Genomic DNA, 22,896 nt, shown 5'->3' on the forward strand with positions numbered 1-22,896 from the left:
AGGTTATGCTTACCTGACCATGGAGATGTTAGGCCCCGAATTCTACACAGAAATTAATGACAAAAACGGTTCCTTAAATGAAATGATAATTATGGGGTTGTAAGTGTAAATATCGCTATACTAGAAGTATAGTATAAGGACTTCTAACAGAATATCTAGCTTAAGGGCTATTTATACGAAAATATCTTCGTCAATGGTAGGTAAGGGTAAGGGTTAGGGTTAGTATTATAACGTGACGAGAATCTCGACTGGGCTTATCATATGGCAAACGAACTAACATACACCATCTTTCCGATATTCCCATAGTAGAGAATACCCTACCAAACTAGAGATGCATCCCGCACGAATACTCAGGGCCAGGGAATCAAAATTAAATAAACTAGTCAAAATTTATCCTCCATAGTTCGCGATCACATCCCGCCGTGAAGTCGCTCCGCGTGTGCATCGTGAGCACATTATCATTCACGAGCAAGTCGCCCTTATCCCACGAGTGGTAGTACGCAACACGGCGATCATGCAGCAAGCTAACAAGCGCAGCGCTAACGTCCGCGGCATCTAGGCCATGGTCGGAGGCATTTTCAATCGTGATATTCGTCGCTTCAAATCGCGTCTTGGATTGGGGCCACGGCTCGTGGTAGCGTAGACAGGGACGGCCTGTGACTGGATGATCTATTACCAGGGGTAGGCCATGGATGACGGTGGAATTGAAGGAGGATGTCGACACGGTCCAGGTAAGAGGACGTAGCGAGGATAGGGGTAGATGTGTAGGGAGATATTTGAACAGTAGTGTTGACGATGAGAAGAGCGTAAAACCTGTGTCCTTAGGCGACTCTGTTACAGCAGTGAAAAACTGAAACCTAGTTGACCGAGTTAGCTAAATAAAGAGAGCTAGAACAGGCAGGTGTAAGAACTTACCCTGGTGGCGTAGATACCAATACCTCACTCCCATCATCCCGTACTCTCTTCTCCGTCTTGAAAAGTCCATCGTAATGGAAAGGCATCCATTCAGCCGATAGAACATTATTTAAGCCGCGTGTATCCGCCCCACGATCCTTGACTTCAAGGACGAGACCAAACTTCCATCCTGTCGGCTTTCCAAGATCCCCTGATTTATTTACGAAAAGATCTCGGCTTCTAGTATGTGAAAAACCACGAAGTATGACGGGAGAGTTGCGCTGTGCCAGGGCGCGTACCTTAGGGCCGTCCACATCCCTTATGGATAGGGCGCCTCGTCCTGCTGCCGGCCGGATTAAGACTCCGGCGGGATATAGCGGCTCGCAGGTGATACCGCCTTTATCGGTAGCCCATGACAACAAGTCACTCTTTTCTCGAAAGTAGCTAGGTCGGTTATCTTCGTAAACAAGCTCGAAAGAATCGTTAGCATCGAATTCGGCCCTGTGGCCAGTAATGGTAGTACCGTCGAGCTTGAATGCGATGCTGCAATGCCAAGGAGTTGTGAAAGCCGTATCTGTAGGCAATAGATTGATAGAGAGTTTGCTTTCCCCCGTGCCCGAGTTTACGAGGGATATTGTCTTAGGGTCTGGTTTACGAAGTAGGAAGTTCGTCTGTGCGCGAATTTTAGGCATTTTTATTGGGTGCATCCCTAAAATAAGTGGAATTTTCCAATGTCCCCACTTTCATCTTTTTCTTAAAATACGTATCTTTTTGCTTCCGAATCCCTGGGTGCCGAGCCGTGGGTGAGGGTATCAAGGGTGAGTATATCGAGGTCAGGGTGCCGAGCCCTTCTCTTGGGTGCCGAGTCTTCCTTTTGGGTGGGTGAGGGTATCGAGGTCAGGGTGCCGAGCCCTTTTCTTGGGTGCCGAGTCCTCTTTCAAAATATTCAAAATATTTAATTATATAACTTCTGTAAACTCGGGCTATTGTGGCAGCCCTCTGGGGTGCCCTCCAGTTGAGGCATGTATCGAGAGTCTTAGCCGATCGGGGAACCTTTTACGCACAGCTCGAGCAAAGGCCTACATGGTGACGTCAGTGATTTACGTGGCTTTGTTCTCTACTTAGCTACCCAGTGGTCGAATGCGTCTTGGGGGTAGGAAAGGAAAAGGAAAAGGAGGGAGCTTACATCTCCTCGGGTGAGCATCTGCTTGGCAATATACTCGACACCCCTTTTGTATTTTGACTTACTCCGTCCTTCACCAACCGGGTACACATTCTGAAGGTCGGTCTCTAGGAATTTGATATACCCCCTATACGTTAAGCAGGTGTCCTCGTCCTCTGATATTCTGAGAGATACATTATATCCGGGCTTGCTGAACTGCTGTAGTAGGGCGTGACGGAAGTTGGTGGCGTTAGCGACGTCTAAGTTGTCGGCGTCAGCATCTGCCTGTGGATAAAGGGAGAATAATGTAATGTTGAAAATGATTTCAACTTCTAGTATATACGGATGGACGTAGAAATTCTGCTTACATCTTATTTCATCCAACTCGTTGGGCACGTCTACGTTTACAATGTCTTTAAGACGGCAGAACTCAATATAGCGGAACCCCTTTTTCGCCCTTAATGCTCGAAGAGCTTCACCATATGCCCAGACGTCCTTATCTGGTACTCCTAGGAGGTCTTCACATTTATTAGTATTAATTAGCAAATATAAGTATCGTAGGGGTTAGTTACCGTTGTAAACAAGCCCATCCGAAACAATCATTAGCCTTGCGCCTGGTGCGTAGATATCACCTATGGCAGCGCATAGGCCGTTAAGATGTGCGAGAGCAAATTCTTCTGCCTTGTCAGGGAGACGTCCAAGTACTTTGGTGCTTCTGTTTGGAGACTTGAAGGGGAAAGCAGGGAGACACATGAGGATGATCTGACTGGCCACAACCTTAGAGTAGATCTGGGCCAGAAAGTTGACTCCATCGTGGCTCTTAGCTAAGAACGCATCACCTGCAAGCTTATATCGAGAGATAACATTTAAGATACGCGAAGCAGTTTCAAGATGGGAGGGTTCTATATCTCCCAGCTTATCAGCCAGAGCTGTCGGAAATGCCAAGTCATCGGCAGTGTCGAACTTCAAAACAGACGGCATATTGAGAGTAGGATTGAACAACATGTTGATGGTCAGATACGGTCGAACTTATGAATTTAAGTCTATCTTTGCAGGAGAATGCAGACCCATTGCATGATACATATGATAGATACATTGGGGCTCGAACTCCGAGGCATCCACAGATCTCGGTGGCGATACGATCAGTTCTTTATCCCCCTGGTACAACTATTAGAGGAAGAGCCGACTTGGCGATACCACAACGTTGCAAATTAACGAACTAAGCTTTATAGCAGGCCAATAGCCGGTGCTACTCTATAGTGTGTTCTTCCGGCAACACGGCTAAAGCGAACCAGTGTTCAAGAAATTTTGCTTCAATATAACGTTGGCCAGCGTGGTGCTTTCGCATTATTCACAGATTCCCACGCCATCATATGTGCATGTGATATTCCCCGAGCCTAGACTACGCTTCGTAAAGCTCTTTGTAGAACCGAGAAGTTCACCCTCCTTCCTAAAGAGGATGTTCAATAAGTTGAATCCGGGCTATAGAGTAGTTTTACCTCGTACTGTCTCCGCAGAAATGCATGAATACACCGTAAATGAAACAGGCATACCGAGTCCCGAATCAAGAGAGCGACAGTATTGACCTTGAAGTATAGGGGGTTCATGCGGGCAGGCCCGTCGGTGAGACGCTTTTTCCTTGATAACCTAGACGTTCGTTGTTTAGAGGCTGACACAATGAAAAAAAGGTCAGACTTGGCAGCGACACCTCTTCGGTGTACATGCTTGAATATAGCTTGTAAGTCCGAACTTATGAGGGCTATTATCTCAGGCTAGCTTTTTCAAAATAGGAAGTTCCTTTGTACATAGCCTTTTAAAGCATTTTATTAGACGCATCGTATGTCCTTCCAATTCTCCACTTTTATATTTTTCTTGAAATATGCATCTTTTTGCTCTCGAGGTGTCAAGGATGTTGAGGGTACTAGGGTATTAGGGTGCTGAGATCGAGATTATTCAAGTGTCCAGCCGTGTATGTAGTAGCAGTAAATTCGGGTTATTGTAGCATCCTGAAGGTGCCCTCCTGTTTGTAATTTTCCCAATTTAGAATATTTCCAATTCAGACTTCTTTTAATCCCACGTTATCCCCGATAGTTGCCTCATTAAGATTCATCATTCCCTCACAATGTCGGAACGATCTCCCAAGCCGTTAAGACGCCATTCTAATATTCCAACCATGGCAGAAAATGAAACGAACTTATGGCCTGAGGAAGATGTTGACTTGGCAATTATTGGAGGTTTGTTACCAAGTTTAACTTTTCTCGCTGCGTACCCGAGAGCTGATGTTGGAATAAGGTGGCCCTACCGGACTTCTCTCCGCGCTTCTCGCAACTCGCCTAGGCCTGTCCGTAAGAATTATAGGTGTGCAAAAATTCTATAACAATTAGTCTCTTTCGTTTTCTGATGATATCCTAGACGGTAAATCTGGACCCTTGGAGGTAGGCCGAGCAGATGCCCTGAATGCACGCACACAGCAATACCTCGAGGTAGTGGGGGTCCTAAATAGACTACTCCCGCTTGGAATCAAGTGCAATAGTAAGTTGGATCAATTCTTGATGGGTTTTTATAACTCACGGTGTATAGCTAGCTCGACATTCTCAGAGGGTGACTTCAAATCTCGCCAGAGCTATTGGTGGACGTCACTTGAACATTGTGCTCATCCCAATTTTTTGATGATCGGCCAGTCTGTCGTAGAACAAGTGCTTAAGGATGACCTAGACATACCTGTATGCTACCAGGAAAAAGTCGTCTCTATATCCGAGACTAAAGATGGTGTCACACTAAATACGGACCACGGACGTAAAGTCCATAGTAAATATGCAATTGCCGCCGACGGTGCACGCTCAACGGTCCGCCAAGCGCTGGATATCAATTTCACCGGAACGAAGCCTGAGATGGTGTGGGCTGTGCTTGACACGTTCATCGATACTGACTTCCCTCTATGCTCAGAAATCATTACTTTCCAACTCAGGGGTCAATCTCGGGTATCGTGGATTCCTCGGGAACGAGGCATGGCGAGGTTTTACGTCCTTCTCGATGGAGACATCACGCAGAAGAGGGCGGAAGACTCGATTAGGGAACATATGGCGCCGCACAGGATTGACTTCGTTAAAACGGAGTGGTTTTCAACTTTCGATGGTAGGCGGATTCACCATAAGCAATTCTATTTCCCTTTGTAATGCTAAACATGGTCGAGAATAACGCACTAATGGCCTCCCTTGATATTTAGTCAAAGAACGTATCGCTTCCACGTTTGTCTCAAATCAAGGAACGGGCCGTATTATCTTAGCAGGGGATGCAGCTCATGTTCACTCGGTAAACGGTGGCCAAGGTCTAAACACTGGTATTGCAGATGCTTTTAGCCTTGGTTGGCGTCTCGCAGCTGCAATCAAGAATTCCAATTTGACCTCTGGTGCCGCGGTAAAATTGATACGCAGCTATGATACTGAGCGTCGTGCAGTAGCTCAGGAAGTTATTGATGTTGCAGCGACTTTAGTCCGAGACACGAACCATACTGCAAAACAGTATGTTTCTACGATTGAGAAGAATGCAGGATATATCACTGGTAAGGATAATCGTAAAGTCTTCCCCAATGGTAGAAATGTGCTAAGATTAAAATAGGAATGGGCGTCTCGTATGATGGAACTGGATCCGAATTAATCGAAGACTCCGAACAAAATATATGGAAGGCAGGTAAAAGATGTCCAGATATCCAGCTCGTCGACGTTGGAACCAATGAGGCGATACGCCTGTATTCGATCACCTCATACGGGAAGTATCTGGTCCTATTCGTAGGAGAGTCTGGGGATCTTCAGTCATTCAGAGACATCTGCACGTATCTCATCCTACGCGCCGGCGATTCGGCACAGACTCAAGTAAATGGTCATAGTAATGGTTCCCAAGATGAAGCGCGAATATTCTCTTCAGATGTTGTTACTACCCAGGATAACTTCACTGTGGTAGTAAGGCCGGATATGTATATTGGTTATGTTGGGAAGGGAGACGGATGGAAGCAATACCTAGGACAGCTGTATGTCTCATAATTAAAACTTAGAGCTTAGAGAGAACCACTTTCAGTCTCTAAGTAGGAAGAATCTGCCTATCACGATTCATAGATTATTTCTTCGAAATTCAGGATTATGAATTAATCTTGTAAAGATGTCAGATACAAGCGCTGTACTGCCTTAACGCGTACCTAGGTAATGGTACCACATTAGGTAAGCGCTGGGAGACCCAAGTGCACTAACCTAACAGATAACAGACTGGTTTGAGCTTACCTAATGTACTTCCCCAGCTGAAATTCAGAAGCTGCGCCGAACCGAGGCAACTAACTGCAAGGCGGAGAGGTAATGACAAAAGCGTAGGAAGTAACGACGCGATGGAGCCTAACAATTAAATGTGGTCGAACAGCTCATAGTTGCTTTCGCCCTTCCCACAACTACAACTACCTCTCTCTTATCACAATTACGACATCACAATTACAACCATAATCCAATCAATTGTGCAGTCGCGAACTACACATTGATTTATTCGTCTTTTTCTTCCTTCTTCCTTACTTTTTCCATGTCTTAATTTAAATCTTACCCAATCTATACATTGTAATAATATACCCCCAATCATGTCGCGGTCTATTGATCATTTCAAAGGTGGCGCATCACGACCACCCGGTAAACCTCAGAAACCGACCCAGAGCAAGTTCTCGACACCTCCGCAATGGCTGAATATCTATGGCGACTTCATCACGAAGAACGCCCATCAAGTATCCCAGATCGAGAGCGCATTACGATCCCTGACGTATATTATACCCGGTCGATTTCGTGACGCTGAGATCGCCTCGGAGACCTTACACTCAGGTATCCAACTACTATCCCTCTATCACGATGCTGTCCTCCGAGGCGCTGTAACGAAAATCCCCGCCCTGGCTTCCAAAATACCAAGCCCACATACCCGCTACACTAGATTTTGGACGGGAAAGAGTAGGTTATATCGGAGAATAGCCCTGTTGCTACAAATCGTTCAGTATACCGAATTATTATGGGAGATGGCTGCCAAACGCAAGGGGGAGAAAGTTCGTTGGCGTGTTATCATCCTTTTGGAGATTATTAAGGCCTTCTGTCGCCTGTTATTAATGAGAGTCACCAATTCAAGACCGCTCGTTACACCAGCACTACCAGAACGAGACCCAGTTACCCCAGAAATGGACGAAAACGATGATGCGGCGCTAAAGGAGCTAATGGGTGAAGATACATCCTCCGTGGACATGGATGAATCTGCCAAGAGTGCCCACGAGAAAGAATGGACGATGCCACGAACCGGCGCCAGTCTTCCAAGTTTACCAAATCCTGGAGATATCAGCTCTTATTTGATGAGCCGGGTTTTAACAGCAGACGATATCAAACCTGCAGCAAAGCTTCTAAACACGCTATCTGGCTCCGGCCAGACTGCCGAGATATTACACATTCTCGCCCCCTTAGTATACGCCATTGCATTGTCAAGGTGTAAAGATAAGAAGTCTTGGACGCCTTGGATACTCGGGTTAAGTATGGAATATGCAGCGCGGCAGTTGCGCGACCGGGGTCTACGCAGCACTGCTCTAGAGAACGAAGAATGGGGTAAGAGGTATTGGGCGGCCGGTTGGTGGACTATGAGGGGTGCTTTCTATGAGCATGTCACCAAGGGCCTTATAGGTGGAGTGCGTCGTCGTATGCCTAGCCTGGTTGCGGGCATACTAGAAGATTACGAGTACCTATGGGATAATTATTACTTCAGCACCAGTGCTTGATGGATCCAATGAAGACTGATTTACACTGGTATCTCGCGGCTCGAGTTGGACATGTCTCAAGTCTTCAATAATTGTATATCACCAGGGGCTCATTTCTCATTCTATACGACGATATCCGCCAAACACTCCAATTATATTCTTGATCTACGTCAGAGTTAAATTTTGGTGTTAGCTTCGTGGATAAGAGGTAGTGAAGACTTGAGTTTCAACACTCATCCGGAAACTCAGGCCTCCGAATATATTCGTATTCATACGAAGTATTCACAGTATTTCCCTTTATCCTCTCTTCATAAACGACGTACCAATAATTAACGATTACATATCAGTCGACATTTAACGACAAATCATTATGCCGGCGCTTGTCCGACTCAAATACCCAACCGTGAGGCATTTGAGCGAACTTGTTAAGGATGCTCGTTTGTCGGAATTTCCCGACATAGTTTAGGTACCTAGGTGCGTTGGATACGAGAAAAGAATACAAGATTAAAGACCTTGTAAATGGATGGTCTCAGTAGGGAAACATTATAGTATATAGTAATTCCTTTAGGTATCAGGAGTGAGTTGTAAGATTAGTAGTAGGGGACATATTTAGGTAGATACCCTAGATCATTTCTAGACGCAATAGAATTGTCGATGCGTCTTTACTATGCATTAGAAGGCTAGAGCTGTGAATAACAACTGCTTCACGATATCTCAAGATGATCCTGAAGGAGTTACGATTTTACGTAGAAACAAACTCTATTGTCTTCGTTCCAAGCATCTAGTCATATTTCCTAGGCTCTCGCGTCATGAATGTAAGCTTTGGCTTCCTTCTGTCAGCGAATTCATCTCCGAAGTCGAAGTGCATTTCCTCAATATTTGCACGAAGGCCGCATTTTTCATAAAGTCGTCGACCTGCCGGAGTACCCTCGACGACGGCCTATACACTAGAGTCAGCAGTGTCCTAGTGGATATAAGAACGCGATACATATAGTTATCCCGGGTTTCTACTTCCAAGACTTTATTCGTGCATATATTAATAAAAGGATGATTAATAATAGGTAGTGTTACCTGAAGGCCCTGCTGGTCTGCCGCTTTGGTCCCCCACTCTACAAGAGCTGCGCCCGCACCTAAACGCTGGTATTCTGGATGCACCGCTAGTAATTCAAGTACTACATCAAGCACGTTAGAAATACAAGCTAACTATTATCCATGGTTACCACTTACCATACACCCCTTTTCCGTCAGACTCCTTAACAGCCTTCGATCGTGGAATAACATAATCGCTCCATAAGCGCTTCATGAACTCACGATCAGCTTCGTCTGGCCATACCTCCTCGACATTCTCTGTCTCAGCAAGCTCCGCAGGTGGAGCCTCCTTCATGAGTGTCCAGACTGCGAAGCCAATGATGAGCTCCTGACCCTCCTGGCCGCCTTGTGTAGTTGCTTTTAAAAAGGTAGAAGCTTCCGAGGTCTGCTTCCACACAGCCAAACGCTTGGAGCCCTGCGCTTGGCCGGATGGTGTGTCATGATTTGGAAAGTATATATCTACGAATGGTGCGTCGTGGCCGAAAGATTTCGATAATACTTGGAAGGCTATAGGGATTTCCTCGTCGGAAACGAGGGAAACATCTACTTTCTTTACGGATGACATTGTTATAGTATATTATAACTGGGTAATACTGATATGTAAAAATGTATAAGAGAACAAGGCATAATAGAGGTTGTGTATATACACGAAAGCGGGGGAAGCACTAAGAGTAAATAGTCCTCCAATAGCAATGCCGGCTACGAGAACATCTTATACAGATACACATAAAGATTGAATGACGTATATGGCTTATTTGCTACAAGACTATACTGCTAGAACGTAATAATGCCTTAGCCCTACATACCAAATATGATAGAAATATGATAGGAGCCTGATGAAGAGGTAGAGACCTGGGCCTAAATGCATACTCAAATCTACATCAAGATGTTACCCCCTGGAAAAACATGAAATAATAGTGTATGGTTATGATGCATATAGTTTGTGGTTGAATCGCCGCTTTCTTGAGAATATTTAAGTCACATTGTTTACGCGGTACGTTCGTCTAATTGTGTACTCTCTCTATAATAATATGTTCTTATGGTTGAGTGGAATGATGCCATGAAGCCCCTTTTCGATGTCTGGGAATATTCTGAACGCTATCTCCTCACAAGTCAACGGATCTCACAGGCTCAACTCACTCGTAAAACTCCATAAACGACGATGCAGTATGAAGCCTCGCAATTGCATCCTTCAATATAGACATCCACGAGGATCGGAGCTTGTTACGAAGCAGTTTACAATTGGTCAAGTGGTTTTATTGCAATTGGGGTTTCCACCAGTTTGGGGGTATCTATCTATTGGTTATACACATTATCTAGCCTTTTGCATGTGGCCTTTGCTTCAGTCGAATCGATAACTAGGACCTGTACTAGGAGGTCCAAATACACATTACGATATAAACGCGACTAGCAGCAAAACTAGCACTAATTGTACCAACCCCGAGACCCAGGCCCTTGGTGGCTTTCTTCTTGACGGTGTTCTATGATCGGTTCGGTGATGTTGAACGCGTCGATGATATCACGCCATGTCTTCATATCAATAGAGAATACAGCTTGCTGTTTCTCAGCTCGATGCTTGGAGGCGGCCGTGTCATCTTCACGATCGACTGAGCCTTGAGTGAGGTTAGCATGTTGACAGAAAAATTTAAACCGAGTCTTAACTTACTCAGAGTTGGCAAATTCTTCGCGTCGAAGTCGATTCTAATACGGCCGTCTCGAATTAGAAAGCTCACGTAGAACATATTTTCCACAGTTTGTCCAAAGGACCGTGGATTTACCACGAATCTCAGGAGATCTATACCACCCGTATCTCTTAGGCCGTAGCGGTCCATCAGTTTTTGTGCCTCTTCATCGCTTGCACCGCGGTTGAAGGCATCCTCTACAGCATCCTGGGCTGTTTCCTGCGCCTGCTTCAGCCTCTGAAGAATCTTGGAGCAGATAGTAGTAAGATCGTTCTTTTCCGATCTTTGTACAGCTTCAGCATCTAGAACCTCGGGCCGTGTTTCCTGGAGATTGTTCGGTCTGAATGGAGCACTACGTTTGATGATTTTTCGTTTCTTTACTTCGGCAGAGAGGGGACCGAGGAGAAAACCTGGTGTTGCTGGGCGTTTAATATTTGGAAGGCAAGCGAATCGACCAAGATGCCCCCAATTAAACATATCACCCTCGTCGCCGATATCATCATCATCGTCCCCTTCATCCCCTAGGGCTCCCCGACCCGGCCTCCTCCGATGTTGTTGTGTAGCAGTCAGTTCTGGTGCGTCGTCTTCCGTAATCCCCGATCCTAGTCTCATATAAGTGATACACTTTGAGACAAACTCGTCTACATCAACACCTTGAGCAATATTGCCCGCAGTTAGGCGAACTGTCTTGCGGTATGATGCATCCGCCGTGCTCACTAGAAGCTTGGAATCCATAACTGCCTCTGCAGTTTGCTTCACACCTGACGACAGCACATTTGCTTTCCATATAGTATCTATTAACCCTGTTGAATCTCCTTTTAGATACTCATCATTGTTGTCGTATAGATTCTGGAAGAGACCCCGATAACCGCGATGAAGGTAGCGTCTCTCTTCCGCGGGTTGATCTGGGTCGAAATCTTCTCCCTCAACTCCGCCCTGAGCATCCGGCTCACGCGTACGCTGCCGCGAATTGGCATGCTCTGCGCCATTAGTTAAGGTCCGCTTTCTTTTGGAAGCGCTCTCGGTCGCCTTTCCTTTATCTCGGAAAACTAATGAACTATGGCGACTATCAGGATCTGGCGAGGAGCCGGATGACCCTTCCGCGGGAGAGGAGCCCCTGGATGACATAGTTGACTAGGCGCTTGAAAGGAGCAGAACCCGGTTATATGTTTAAGTAAACGGTTAGAATATGGATATCTTTATCCGCGAAGAATTCTAGTCGGATTCGGAGATGTCAATTGTTGGCATATATCATAACTCCATACGCAATCACACTCTTCGCGATAATGAGACGCGTAAGTCGCGTCACGGGCAAGCCTCAACGCGACTTGAAATAAATTGAATGATGCCCGACTGTTTGTGTGGCTCGTATCGTGGCTGACGTGAATATTTCCAAGGTTCTAATGGATACGATGGAAGTTGTTCTGTATAAGATCTCCCCGTTTGAGGGTGTGAGGGGATTGAGTATGAAACCTGACTAAGAAAGGTTAATTAAAATGTATACCACCCGGTTTTATGAAAAGAAAATTACACGTACATTTGTTCAAAAGTTAATATGTGAATTGTTTAAAGTTCCAACACGGAATTACAAACGCAGAGTTGCTGAGGTTTCCAAAGATCTAGAAATATTGTGGGTCTGGAGTAAAGTGCAGTATTAGGGCGCAGGGGCAGGAGTAGGTACAGGAAGCTAAGTGGAGAGGGGCACTGGTTTAAGCTTTCTGATAAGATAAGTCATCTAGTATGACGGCAGGGACGATTACAGTCTACTTAAAGCTAAGCACATGCGCCCACCACTTGCGTACTTAACCTTAGGCAACATAACGTATTTCGTATTTCGTGTATCGCAACGATACATTTACTTGGCTCCTTGTTAACAACTAGATATTATCGTGCTCTCTATATCCATCATCTCAAAGCTATTATGGAACAAGCATCCCCATAATGGAACCCTTTTCATTTGCTAGCTCGGAGTCGTTAGACCGTCAAGTTAGCATACGCATGTAAGAGGATTACTTCTTAGTTGCGACCACCTATTGATAACTAAAATATATTATATAGAATTAATCTAGAGGGCGATGAAACTCCGCATCTGTACTCAACATTGTTGTCAAGGCCTGAGCTTAGACATATAGGCTCTAATCTGAGGTGTGTGCATTATGAGTAGCTAAACAGTACTTATCTTACAGCGTCATGCTAACTTGAAGCTCATATAGTCCACATTCCGATCTCTATGTTACTGTCCAAGTATGGGCTGGCTCCAAGCCCTTAACCGTCCCAATACAAACATCGTACAAGCCATTTCGCAATGAAAGAAGGTGTGATTGAGCAGATGTCTTTAAGTGGTTCAATACGTTAGCTAAATACATCCTAGATGGAACGAATGGCTTGATCTACCGATACCATACAAATCTCTCCCGATCAACTCATACCTTGCAATAACGATATGGGACCTCTCCCCTACCGGCGGGAAACAAGCGCAGGGCCACGCGATTCCCTTTGGCGGGACGACACTCCCACTTTTCGACCAGGACAACCAGCTCCAGAAGGGCAGACAGAAATGCCTAGTTCACCGCCACAAACAGGCAGATGGAAATGATAATACTACTACACCGTCAAGCATAGCGAAGAAGAGAGGTTCCTCCAAAAAAGACGACACTCTCGTGGATAAGGAAACTGAAGAGCTTGAACGTTTGGAAAAATTATTCAAGAAGCACGAGATGAATGAGATACCTAGGGTTGAATGGCTTGACCAGCTTGTATTCCGAGAAACCGAGAAGCGTGGCTTGAAAGCAGCAAAGAACTCAGTCAAATCATTTCAACGCCAAGCGACGCCGACTACTGATGCTGGGAAGGATGGGGGCGAAGATAAAACTACCGACTTAGCGGCTGAAAGTCCGCCGAGACCTGGCCCATCGAGATTTATGCTGAATGTCGAACTGCCTCGCTTTGATTTTCCTGTCGTATTCGCAGATCACGAGTATCCGCCGCCGCCCATCTCATCTTTCCAGCACCTTTCAGCTTCTCAATCGAATATTATTCTAAAACCTCCCCCTGAGGTGTCATATGGCCCTGGGATCAATGGGCCTGGTGAAGCAGGAAACAGGATGGATGGTCGCATAGTCAGAATATATGATCCCGAAGTTGGTGCGCGGGATAACCCTGCAGAAAGCAAGCATAGACGCCTAGTCAGGAGTCAGCATCGCCATGGAATTCTAGACAAAGACTTGAGACCTAATGCAAAGGTTCGTGACGAGCTTAATATGATTATGTCATATTCGCCTACCCATGTTCTGTCTCCAGAAGAAAAGGATCTTGTCTGGAAGTTTCGTTACCACTTGACTAAGGATAAGCGGGCTCTCACGAAGTTTGTCAAGTCCGTTAATTGGCAGGACCAGAGCGAATCTAAGCAAGCAATTCAAGTCCTTAGCAAATGGACTGATATTGATGTGGACGATGCGCTTGAGCTGCTCGGTCCTACCTTTGATAACCGGGCCGTAAGAGCGTATGCTGTGGAGCGACTGAGGAAGGCCGATGATCATGAGTTGCTCCTTTACTTACTACAGCTGGTTCAAGCTTTGAAGTTCGAACATATCTCAGCTGACTCCAATGAAGCTACTGTACGAGCATCTTCCTTAGCAAATTTCTTAATTTCTCGAGCTGTCCAGAACTTTACCCTTGGAAACTATTTTTACTGGTACCTTGGGGTTGAATATGACGACAAGAGCAATGAACAAGGCGAAGAAGTTCGTACTATGTACGCAAAGGTTCAATATGACTTCATGAAGGAACTTGAGGACCGCCCAGGTGGCCGCGAAACGAGAATAACCATTAGAAGACAAGCCGAGCTTGTTACAGTCTTATCTAAAATTTCGGCCGAAATCCAGGCCTCTAATGAGTCGGTTGCCCGCAAGGCTGATAAAGTCAAAAATTTCCTAGCGGATCCAAAAAACGAACTCTTATCTATTGACCCGGCCGTACCTATACCCCTGGATCCATCGGTCATGGTCACGGGAGTCATTCCGGAAGAGACGCGGGTTTTTAAATCATCTCTTTCGCCAATCATGGTCACATTCAAGACAGTATCAGGAAGCAAGTACCCTATCATCTTCAAGACTGGCGATGACCTGCGTCAGGACCAGCTCGTTATCCAGATCATCACTCTCATGGATCAACTACTCCAAAAGGAGAACTTGGATCTCAAACTGACGCCTTACAAAATTCTCGCGACTAGTACAACTGCTGGAGCCTCTCAGTTTATCCCGTCCCAGACATTTGCTGCAATCGCTTATAAATATCGTAACAACCCTGCCCTTGCCTACCTCAAGCAACATAATCCTGATGAGCGAGCATATTTGGGAGTACGCAAGGAAACCCTTGACACGTTTATAAAATCGTGCGCGGGCTACTGTGTAATCACCTATATATTAGGAGTGGGCGATCGACATCTCGATAACCTTCTCCTCACACCAGACGGACATTTCTTTCACGCTGATTTCGGGTTTATCCTCGGCCGGGACCCTAAACCGTTTGCACCAGCAGTCAAGCTTAGCAAGGAGATGGCAGACGCGATGGGCGGCTCAAATCCCCCTAGCGAGCAGTATCTGCAGTTTAAGCAATACTGCTTTCTGGCGTTCGCAGCGCTGCGGAAATCGTCGAACCTCATTCTGAACCTGTTCAGTCTAATGGTCCATGCTAATATCCCGGACATCAAGATTGAGCCGGACAAGGCGGTTTTCAAGGTAAAGGAGCGTTTCCATTTAGAATTGAATGAAGAGGATGCGATTAGACACTTGGATGGGATTATGGAGGACAGTCTTAACGGTATCATGCCCGTCGTTATTGATCGACTACATGATTGGGTCCAAGCGTTTAGACCTTAGAATTGTTAAAGGGTTATGCATGGTTTATCCATTGGGTTTACATTGATTTACTCAAGATGGTGCCAACGGCGTTTGCTTAATGTCCAAGTTATGTCGGTTCCATCCGATACAAGATACCCAGCGTAAACACGCAATACAAACAGCAGGATATGCAAAGCTCTTATGTGAAACAGATATGCGGAATACTGCAGCTACAACGTGAAAAAAAAAAAAAAAAAAAAAACTGGTTGCTGAAGGTCTTGGGCGTCTGAGAAGCGGTTTTGTCTTACACCTTATGGACTGGCTCACGTATTGAACTGAACATGCCGTTCAGCCTATCAGCATTGCTTCTAGAAGCCATCGTTAGCCCCGCTACTATCATACGTATTGAACGATCAGTGCTTAGGTATGGATGTGGAGTCTTGGCATCCCTTCTCCAAGTCTTTGGAGCCGCCGTAAGCACTTTTCCCCCTTTTATTTTCCCCATCTTCAGTGTCTTGATATCTAACAATAGAATACCTTACTTCTTCGACATGTGGCTTCCTTAAGCTAGCTACACGTCGCATCTTATATACGAAAGATAAGTTGAGTATATTGGTTTAGACTTAATCTGTCTTTTGCTAGAGCGGAAATCTATGAGAATATATATTGACCGTATTCTTCGGATATGTGGTATGAGGTACCTACATATGTTGGGTATCGTGTTTATATGAGGCGCAGTTGACTATCGGTACATAAAGCGGGGGCTGGTCGTGATATTTCATACTTGGAACTCCATACGTGGACACCTCGTATTATCTTTCAAGTAAAGTAAGCTTAATGTTGAATATTGGGAAGATCATATACCCACGAACGAATTGATCTTTATTTATTAAGACCCGTTCAATGGTTTAATGTTGTATCTTGTACATACATGTACGAAATACATATGAATGTCGTACCACCAAGACTAAAATGGAGTCGTGTAAGTTTAATCCAAATTCAATCCAAAATAGGTCAACACAACTTTTCCTTATCGGGGTTATCCCCACCTAGCTTAGCAGGCTTAGTCGGTAAATCTTTCCTGGGAGGTACCGATTCTGATCTAGCTTTTAGACTAAAATCCACCTCTAAGCCATTGTAGAAAAATCCAGGGACCTTTCGACCCTTCAACATCACGTTAAGTTTTGATCAGCCATTGAGAACGAGATACACGATACACAGATTAATTATCCTCGAGCTTCCACCCCCCCTCGAGTTCGCATATTTAACATTGTTTACATAGCAAGCCGAGCTGATCTGAACTGATCGACGTAAAATCGCATTTCCATATCCCACAAAACCCAATCCTAAGGTTTTTTCGTGCACGGTCTTAAAAGCACATCATTTCATTTTAAAGACCTCAGTGAACTACGAAGCTACGAAAGTACACTAAAGTATCCCAGCCACAACTTCTCTCTGGCTCTCTTTTGCTCGACACCCTTGATCCTAGCAATTCTAGGTCTGGCCTGGCCTCCCTCTTTCTGTCTCTCCACCCAGAAAACAGAACCCACCGCGCCGCTGGCTTTGTTTCTCCTACTGCTTTGGACCTTTCGCTACTCACTCAATTGCCTTTGACTTGGAGTTTATTTTTTTGCCATTACAAATCGCATTGCGTCGGGATGCTATTGACTTTCCCCTCGCTAAAAACGCCTTGTACACAAAACCACGTACTTTTTTACCATTGAAAACTTGCGATCACCTCCGAACCGGTTGGATCTCAGGGGACCACTTTCTTCTCGAGCCCCCGTGCGTTCACGGTTAGTACTATTTTCTTTTCACCCCCCTACCAGCTCGTGCGCTAGGTTTTGTTTTGGTTGTTTCGTTCTCGATACACTCATCCTAACTCAAGACGTCCAGATCACTCCACAGCCGATAGCGAACCGTGTCCGACTCCATTCCTGACGTACTTCGTCAGCGCATTCCTCTAGCTCTAATCATGTCCGTCACGAGTAATGGCGCTGCGGCAACATCGTCTGCCAACCGTTTTGAGCTTCCAGCTCTGGATTTCAAATTTGGCTCCCTAACCGACGGGACCGATATTCCGCCGCCACCTCCGTCGCCTCCGTCGCCTAAGGAAGAGGTACCGTCACCCAAGGTAGAGGTTCCATTGCCCAAGGAAGAGGTTCCGTCGCCCCCAAAGACACCACTCCGGGAAGAGGTCGAGAAGAAGCAGGAAACAAATGGTGCTGCTAATGGTCACGGTACATTCCCTAACAAACCTGAACTTGACACTATCACGACCAATGTCGGCACAAAGCGCCCAGCAGAAGATGGTCCCGCGTCCCCCGTGCCGTCAAATCGTGGAAGCCTTAGACGCCTGCTTAGCAGAACATTATTGAACAATGCTTACGATGAACAAGGATCATTTCTTAGCCCTGGTACTTCGAGACCTCCGAGCCGGACAGCAAGTACGATTGCGGAAGAGAAAAAGTCGAAGCGCGCCAGCGGTTGGTTTAAACGGTTACGATCGAACGACACTGCCAAGAGGGCCAGTCATGTATTCGAACACCCGATCGAGGAACCCAAGAAACCGGCCGGCCCCCCGCCGCCGATGATTCCGGAGCTGAGCGCCCTTAAAACTAAAGTCGATACTCATCTCGGCGATGACCTATTTAAGGGAATCAAATAGGGAAATTGTTTTGCAACATATGATACCCCCCATCTACGGCCGTGTTTTGGTTGCCTGCGTTTGCATTTCATGAGCCTTGGATATCAACTTCAAAACAGCCGTCATTATTTTACGGCAAAGTAATTTTTTGACATTTGGCATGGAGATTCTTTCGAGGTGAGCGGAGGAGGCGTTGCTTTTGTGAAAAAGCTTTTTGGAGGGTGGAATATTAGATACCCAGCTCCTGCGCGAGCTCATTCATCGACATACCTTGTCAATTCTTTCCCCATTATTTTATTTTTACTCGACATTCTTATTCTTCACCTTCTCGAATCTTCTCACGCGCGTCATATAAGTGCGTTACATCAAGAGCATCTGGAAAAGGACCGATGTATGTTATGTGTGTTGCTCCCTCGCCCCCCGCTTATTTCTTTGGTTTGGGGGTACCTTTTTTTGTCCTACTATTCTCTTGGTAAAAGGGGACTACCAACGATTCGATTCTTAATGGACGCGGAAGGCGATCACTCCTAGAAGGATAGTGGAGGATTGAAAATATCTTAGAGTTGGCAGAAGGCGGCAAAGAAGTTACGGAGCGATTTTTTCATCTAACGGTTAACATTTACGGCTATGTGCTTATGTGTCACGATAGCGGGAGAGTTCATATTTACCTTCCGGTGGGAGAGGATTACACCATTTTTTTGTGAAATAGTGCATCTTTGGCGCGAAGGTATCGAATTTCTGACATTTCCTACGTACGTACGTGGGTATTTACTTAATCCTCTTGTTCTTTAGCATTTAAGTCTGGAGACGATAAGGCAAATCAGATCATATGGCCTCGCCTTTGAGTTATTATTATGTGACTGATATGTTTTCTCTTGAGTGATCATAGTAGCTACATGTAAATATCTAAAGTCTACCTACCTACTATGTACATAGACTCTGGAGAGGTACATAGATGTACATGCAAGTAAATAGAGGCTGAACTTAAACATCTAAAAAAGGGAGTATGTTTTTTTTTGGTAAGCCCTAGTGAATAGCTCTAGCTTGGGCCAATCGTAACACGGTTCGGCAATGCTATGATAAGATATAACGTCATTGCCGAGTTCAGCTTCCAGAGCTCCGAATTTTTGTTATCAGTAGCTTCATCCGAAACTTGGGGACTTCAATGTTTGTCTCATGATTAAACTTGCAACGTCTACGGCAATATGGCTAGTATCCGACCGCTTAGGGCGCAAGGAATAGCTAATTTTTTTGTTAAGAGTTCGATTCGACCAAGCCAAAGCAGAGTCAATGCGAAATTAGTACCGGCGTCGCAGATACAAGTTCGATATAAATCTGGACCGTATGGATACACGCAAGCGAAGGCACTCGTGTTCAGCGAGTATGGTGAACCGAAAGATGTTTTAAAGTGAGTCCTATTTATACTTAATATAATATTTTGAAATAGTTTCATATAGACTAACGAGTTCCTCGTTACTTTGTTCGTAGATTACATACACACTCCATTTCCCCGAGCCTCCCCTCCTCCTCCGTCCTCCTACGCTCCCTCGCATCACCAATCAACCCCGCAGACGTAAATACCGTCCAGGGTACCTACGGCGCTAAACCCTCCTTCGGCACTCTTCTCGGTACCGCCGAGCCCTCCGTCGTCCCCGGCAACGAAGGCGCTTTCGAAGTCGTCTCCTCGTCATCCCCCGACCTACAACGCGGCGACTGGGTCATCCCCAAGAAAACCCAATTCGGCACCTGGCGCACGCACGCCCTCGCCCCCGCCGACGCCGTCATAAAAGTCGAAAAAGACGGCCTTAATCCGCTACAAGTCGCTACCGTCGCTGTAAACCCATGCTCCGCCTACCGTATGTTAAGGGACTACGTCAAGGACCCGGGCCCCCTGCGCGAAGGCGACTGGTTCCTCCAGAACGGCGCGAACAGCGGCGTCGGCCGCGCCGCGATCCAGTTGGGCAAGTTGTGGGGGTATCGCAGCATTAACGTCGTGCGCGCGCGCGAGACGCCCGAGGACACGCAGAAGCTGAAGGACGAGCTCGCTGCTCTCGGCGCCACGCACGTCGTCACAGAAGACGAGTTCCAAAGCCGCGAGTTCCGGGATCAGCTAGCGGAGTGGACACGCGGGGCGCGCGAAGGCGTGCGTCTGGGCCTCAACTGCGTGGGCGGGAAGAGCGCGTCGACAATCGCGAAGAGTCTGGGCGCGGGGGGCACGATGGTGACGTACGGGGGCATGGCGCGGCAGCCGGTGGCGCTGCCGACGGGCCTACTCATCTTCAAGGACATCCGGTTCGTGGGGTTCTGGCTGAGCCGGTGGGCGGACGGGGACGCGGGGTCCAAGGCGCGCACGGTGGCGGAGATCCTGGGGCTGGTGCGCGAGGGCAAGTTTCGCGACACGCCCGTCGTCGAGGTGCCGTGGCACTGGGAGACGGATGTGCAGACCCTCAAGGATGCCGTGCAGGGCACGCTGCAGGGGTATAGGGCTGGGAAGGGGGTTTTTGTGTTCCGTGATACGTAGCTAGAGAGCGAAGGGAGAGGCTAGATGAGGAGGGGTTCCAGTTTACTGGATAGTATGGACTTATATTTGAGATAACTACTTAGTTAAGGACCCGCTGGTTGAAGCCTTGAGATTGGGCTGTCATGATGCTATCATAGTACAGTTGATATAATTAGTGTTCCATTCCTGAAGCAGTCTAGAAATATCTAGGACTAAATATCTATCACCATAACTTGCCAAAGGTGAGCAAAAGTGCCAAATGGTTTTTTTTTTCTTAATTGCGCTATTGCTAGATGCATGTCTACAATCCTCCACCGTCCGCCTTCTGGTCAACTCGCTGAACGCCAGTGCAGTTTCATGCTAATGAAAATTCAAAAGAGAAAGGGGTCCTTAACCCCTGGCAAGATTCTCGACTGGCTAACTGGATGACTGGGTAGGTAGTACTTCGGGTCTTCCTATCTAACGATTACCAAACCCATGTCGTAGTCCCGGAAATATCACCTTCTAGAGCGTGTCTGGATGACCATCGATCATTATGACAGAGAATATAACGGGCGATGTGTCTCGAAATACGCCCGAGGCGCTTGCAGATAATACGAGTCGCCTTTAGCAGCCTACGCTTCTACTTCGGCTGGGGGCTGGCGTATGTTTTAGTCCACTCCTTGGCGGTCGCGATGGCCTTGTTCTCATCCTCCTTCCAGCTTTTAGCGACGTCAGCAGCCAGGGGGTCGTCGGGATTGGGGGCACCGAGGAGAGCCTGGATCGAGAGGAGGATGGTTCGGATCTGGAGGGCAGGCGACCAGTTGTCTAGAGACAAAGTGTTAACAGATCCAACTTTTATGACGAGTGGGGAGTAAAAGGAGTCTGACTCTTTAGCACATCTAGGCAAATACGTCCAAGCTTGTCGACGTTTGGGTGATAGATCTTGGTCAAGAAGCGGATCTTGGGTGGGACCATCGGATAGTCATCTGTTAGGAACAGCTCGAGCTTAAAGACGCCGCCTGGATTTTGGGGAATGGTCAGTGAACAGATCTATCGGTTGCACAGGACGGGAAATGGGAGGTGCACAAACCCTCGTACGGCGATCCCGAGGGACCGTGGATCTCAACATCGAAATATCTGAGGTTATCTTCGTGGGGAACGGCGCTGATACCAGGAACACTGCGAACGCTCGGTTAGGTATCAAGACCCAGCAAACACTCAGCACGGACCCGGGCATCTAGATCTTACGGTTCGGTCATCAGACGTTCCGTCTCTTTAACGATACGCTTAGGTAACGCCATCCTGTTATTCTGGTCGGTGTGGTAACGAGAGAGAGAAATGACAAGGACGTTGTTCTATTCTGTACGGGCAATACCTTAAACTGTTCTGTTAGAAGAGGAGGAGCAAAAAAGGTCCGGGCGAATGCTAACGAGGCTTGTAGTATGTAGTACTACTACGAGCCAGAAAGCTAAAGAGCGCCACGGCTTCACAAGGCGTACCGGTAATAGCAGTTTAGGGAAATCAGGATTTGCAATCTCCTGTCTATATCGGCGACGGCGGGGAAAGCACTTATTTATTTATTAGTGCTTTTTCCCAGGTGGTTTGCTGCCTTGGAAGGAAATCTGGGGAAACAGACGGCAAAGGTTGTATAAGAAAAAGAATCAATAGATAGGTATCTAAATAAATAAATAAAAAGAGAGAAAAGATTACAACTGATAGACTGACTACCTCTTGTTATCTAAACTGCTTAAGTTTAAGAAAGTTCGTGGCTGATCCAACGTCGCGGACAAAAAGAACTGAGACCGGCGACTAAGGACTAATTCAAGTGGGATGTCCCCTGTGATAAGGACTGACGGCGGGCAGTGACGGTGTTTTGTATCTTTGTATTTTTGTATATTAACGGTCTTCAGTTGCTGCCCCTCATTCGTCGGACGTTGGTATTTCCACACCGAAATACATGTGTAAATTGTTAGGGATTCACTTATACCTAATGACTTATATAACTGTGTATTCGCATTATCAGCTTAGTAACTATCTATCTCAAATATCTATGCTTATTCCTGAGCCGATTTATTGCTTACTACGTTGAAGCTGTTTTTTTATATTAAATTTGTTATTATACAGATATTCCAACAGATCTTATACATCTATAGAAAGAGTCGTGAATCGTGGCTTGATAGTAAGTTCAAGGTTACAATATTTCAAGGTTACAATAGATGAGGGGCAAGTGACATGTTAACAGTTACACCTTACCTAATCCAGGCTTAATATTAAACTTGAGGTTGCTTTATCGATAACGAATCGCGACGTCCTGCGCGCTGACACCATCAGGGTTCCAAGT

General features: G+C 46.3%; 9 protein-coding genes across 10 annotated transcripts; 5 read left to right on the forward strand and 4 right to left on the reverse strand.

Annotated features, from left to right (window-relative positions):
* Window positions 1-379: 379 nt before the first annotated feature.
* Window positions 380-3,061, reverse strand: GL218_07399 (Spore wall maturation protein DIT1; the record flags this gene model as incomplete). Of its 2 annotated transcripts, XM_033584151.1 has the most annotated exons (5): window positions 380-857; window positions 916-1,468; window positions 2,143-2,316; window positions 2,425-2,574; window positions 2,629-3,061. In XM_033584151.1, 5 exons carry the CDS (start codon window positions 3,059-3,061, stop codon window positions 380-382), a joined length of 1,788 nt encoding a protein of 595 aa, XP_033432603.1. The 2 variants fall into 2 exon arrangements, with proteins under 2 accessions (XP_033432603.1, XP_033432602.1); XM_033584152.1 differs by lacking the exons at window positions 380-857; window positions 916-1,468 and having other exon boundaries at window positions 2,012-2,316.
* Window positions 3,062-4,178: 1,117 nt separating this feature from the next.
* GL218_07400 (3-hydroxybenzoate 4-monooxygenase) lies at window positions 4,179-6,096 on the forward strand (the record flags this gene model as incomplete). Its single annotated transcript, XM_033584153.1, has 6 exons — window positions 4,179-4,290; window positions 4,349-4,414; window positions 4,469-4,588; window positions 4,637-5,191; window positions 5,283-5,618; window positions 5,675-6,096. The coding sequence occupies 6 exons, from the start codon at window positions 4,179-4,181 to the stop codon at window positions 6,094-6,096; spliced, it is 1,611 nt and encodes a 536-aa protein (XP_033432553.1).
* Window positions 6,097-6,671: 575 nt separating this feature from the next.
* GL218_07401 (Peroxisomal membrane protein PEX16) lies at window positions 6,672-7,835 on the forward strand (the record flags this gene model as incomplete). The annotated part of the gene is made up of 1 exon (XM_033584154.1): window positions 6,672-7,835. The coding sequence occupies one exon, from the start codon at window positions 6,672-6,674 to the stop codon at window positions 7,833-7,835; it is 1,164 nt and encodes a 387-aa protein (XP_033432552.1).
* Window positions 7,836-8,595: 760 nt separating this feature from the next.
* On the reverse strand, window positions 8,596-9,468 carry GL218_07402 (uncharacterized protein; the record flags this gene model as incomplete). The annotated part of the gene is made up of 3 exons (XM_033584155.1): window positions 8,596-8,754; window positions 8,886-8,986; window positions 9,042-9,468. The coding sequence occupies 3 exons, from the start codon at window positions 9,466-9,468 to the stop codon at window positions 8,596-8,598; spliced, it is 687 nt and encodes a 228-aa protein (XP_033432555.1).
* Window positions 9,469-10,328: 860 nt separating this feature from the next.
* Window positions 10,329-11,713, reverse strand: GL218_07403 (Non-structural maintenance of chromosomes element 4 like protein A; the record flags this gene model as incomplete). The annotated part of the gene is made up of 2 exons (XM_033584156.1): window positions 10,329-10,516; window positions 10,570-11,713. 2 exons carry the CDS (start codon window positions 11,711-11,713, stop codon window positions 10,329-10,331), a joined length of 1,332 nt encoding a protein of 443 aa, XP_033432554.1.
* Window positions 11,714-12,526: 813 nt separating this feature from the next.
* Window positions 12,527-15,465, forward strand: GL218_07404 (Phosphatidylinositol 3-kinase VPS34; the record flags this gene model as incomplete). The annotated part of the gene is made up of 4 exons (XM_033584157.1): window positions 12,527-12,585; window positions 12,644-12,730; window positions 12,799-12,900; window positions 12,957-15,465. 4 exons carry the CDS (start codon window positions 12,527-12,529, stop codon window positions 15,463-15,465), a joined length of 2,757 nt encoding a protein of 918 aa, XP_033432549.1.
* Window positions 15,466-17,401: 1,936 nt separating this feature from the next.
* On the forward strand, window positions 17,402-18,094 carry GL218_07405 (uncharacterized protein; the record flags this gene model as incomplete). The annotated part of the gene is made up of 1 exon (XM_033584158.1): window positions 17,402-18,094. One exon carries the CDS (start codon window positions 17,402-17,404, stop codon window positions 18,092-18,094), a length of 693 nt encoding a protein of 230 aa, XP_033432548.1.
* A 1,184-nt stretch (window positions 18,095-19,278) lies between these two features.
* On the forward strand, window positions 19,279-20,594 carry GL218_07406 (putative trans-2-enoyl-CoA reductase, mitochondrial; the record flags this gene model as incomplete). Its single annotated transcript, XM_033584159.1, has 2 exons — window positions 19,279-19,481; window positions 19,562-20,594. 2 exons carry the CDS (start codon window positions 19,279-19,281, stop codon window positions 20,592-20,594), a joined length of 1,236 nt encoding a protein of 411 aa, XP_033432551.1.
* A 601-nt stretch (window positions 20,595-21,195) lies between these two features.
* On the reverse strand, window positions 21,196-21,856 carry GL218_07407 (putative ubiquitin-conjugating enzyme E2 N; the record flags this gene model as incomplete). Its single annotated transcript, XM_033584160.1, has 4 exons — window positions 21,196-21,380; window positions 21,443-21,574; window positions 21,646-21,734; window positions 21,804-21,856. 4 exons carry the CDS (start codon window positions 21,854-21,856, stop codon window positions 21,196-21,198), a joined length of 459 nt encoding a protein of 152 aa, XP_033432550.1.
* Between the last annotated feature and the right edge of the window lie 1,040 nt (window positions 21,857-22,896).

Source organism: Daldinia childiae, assembly GCF_008694065.1.
Source record: "Daldinia childiae strain JS-1345 chromosome Unknown Scaffold9, whole genome shotgun sequence".
Classification (NCBI taxonomy): domain Eukaryota; kingdom Fungi; phylum Ascomycota; class Sordariomycetes; order Xylariales; family Hypoxylaceae; genus Daldinia; species Daldinia childiae.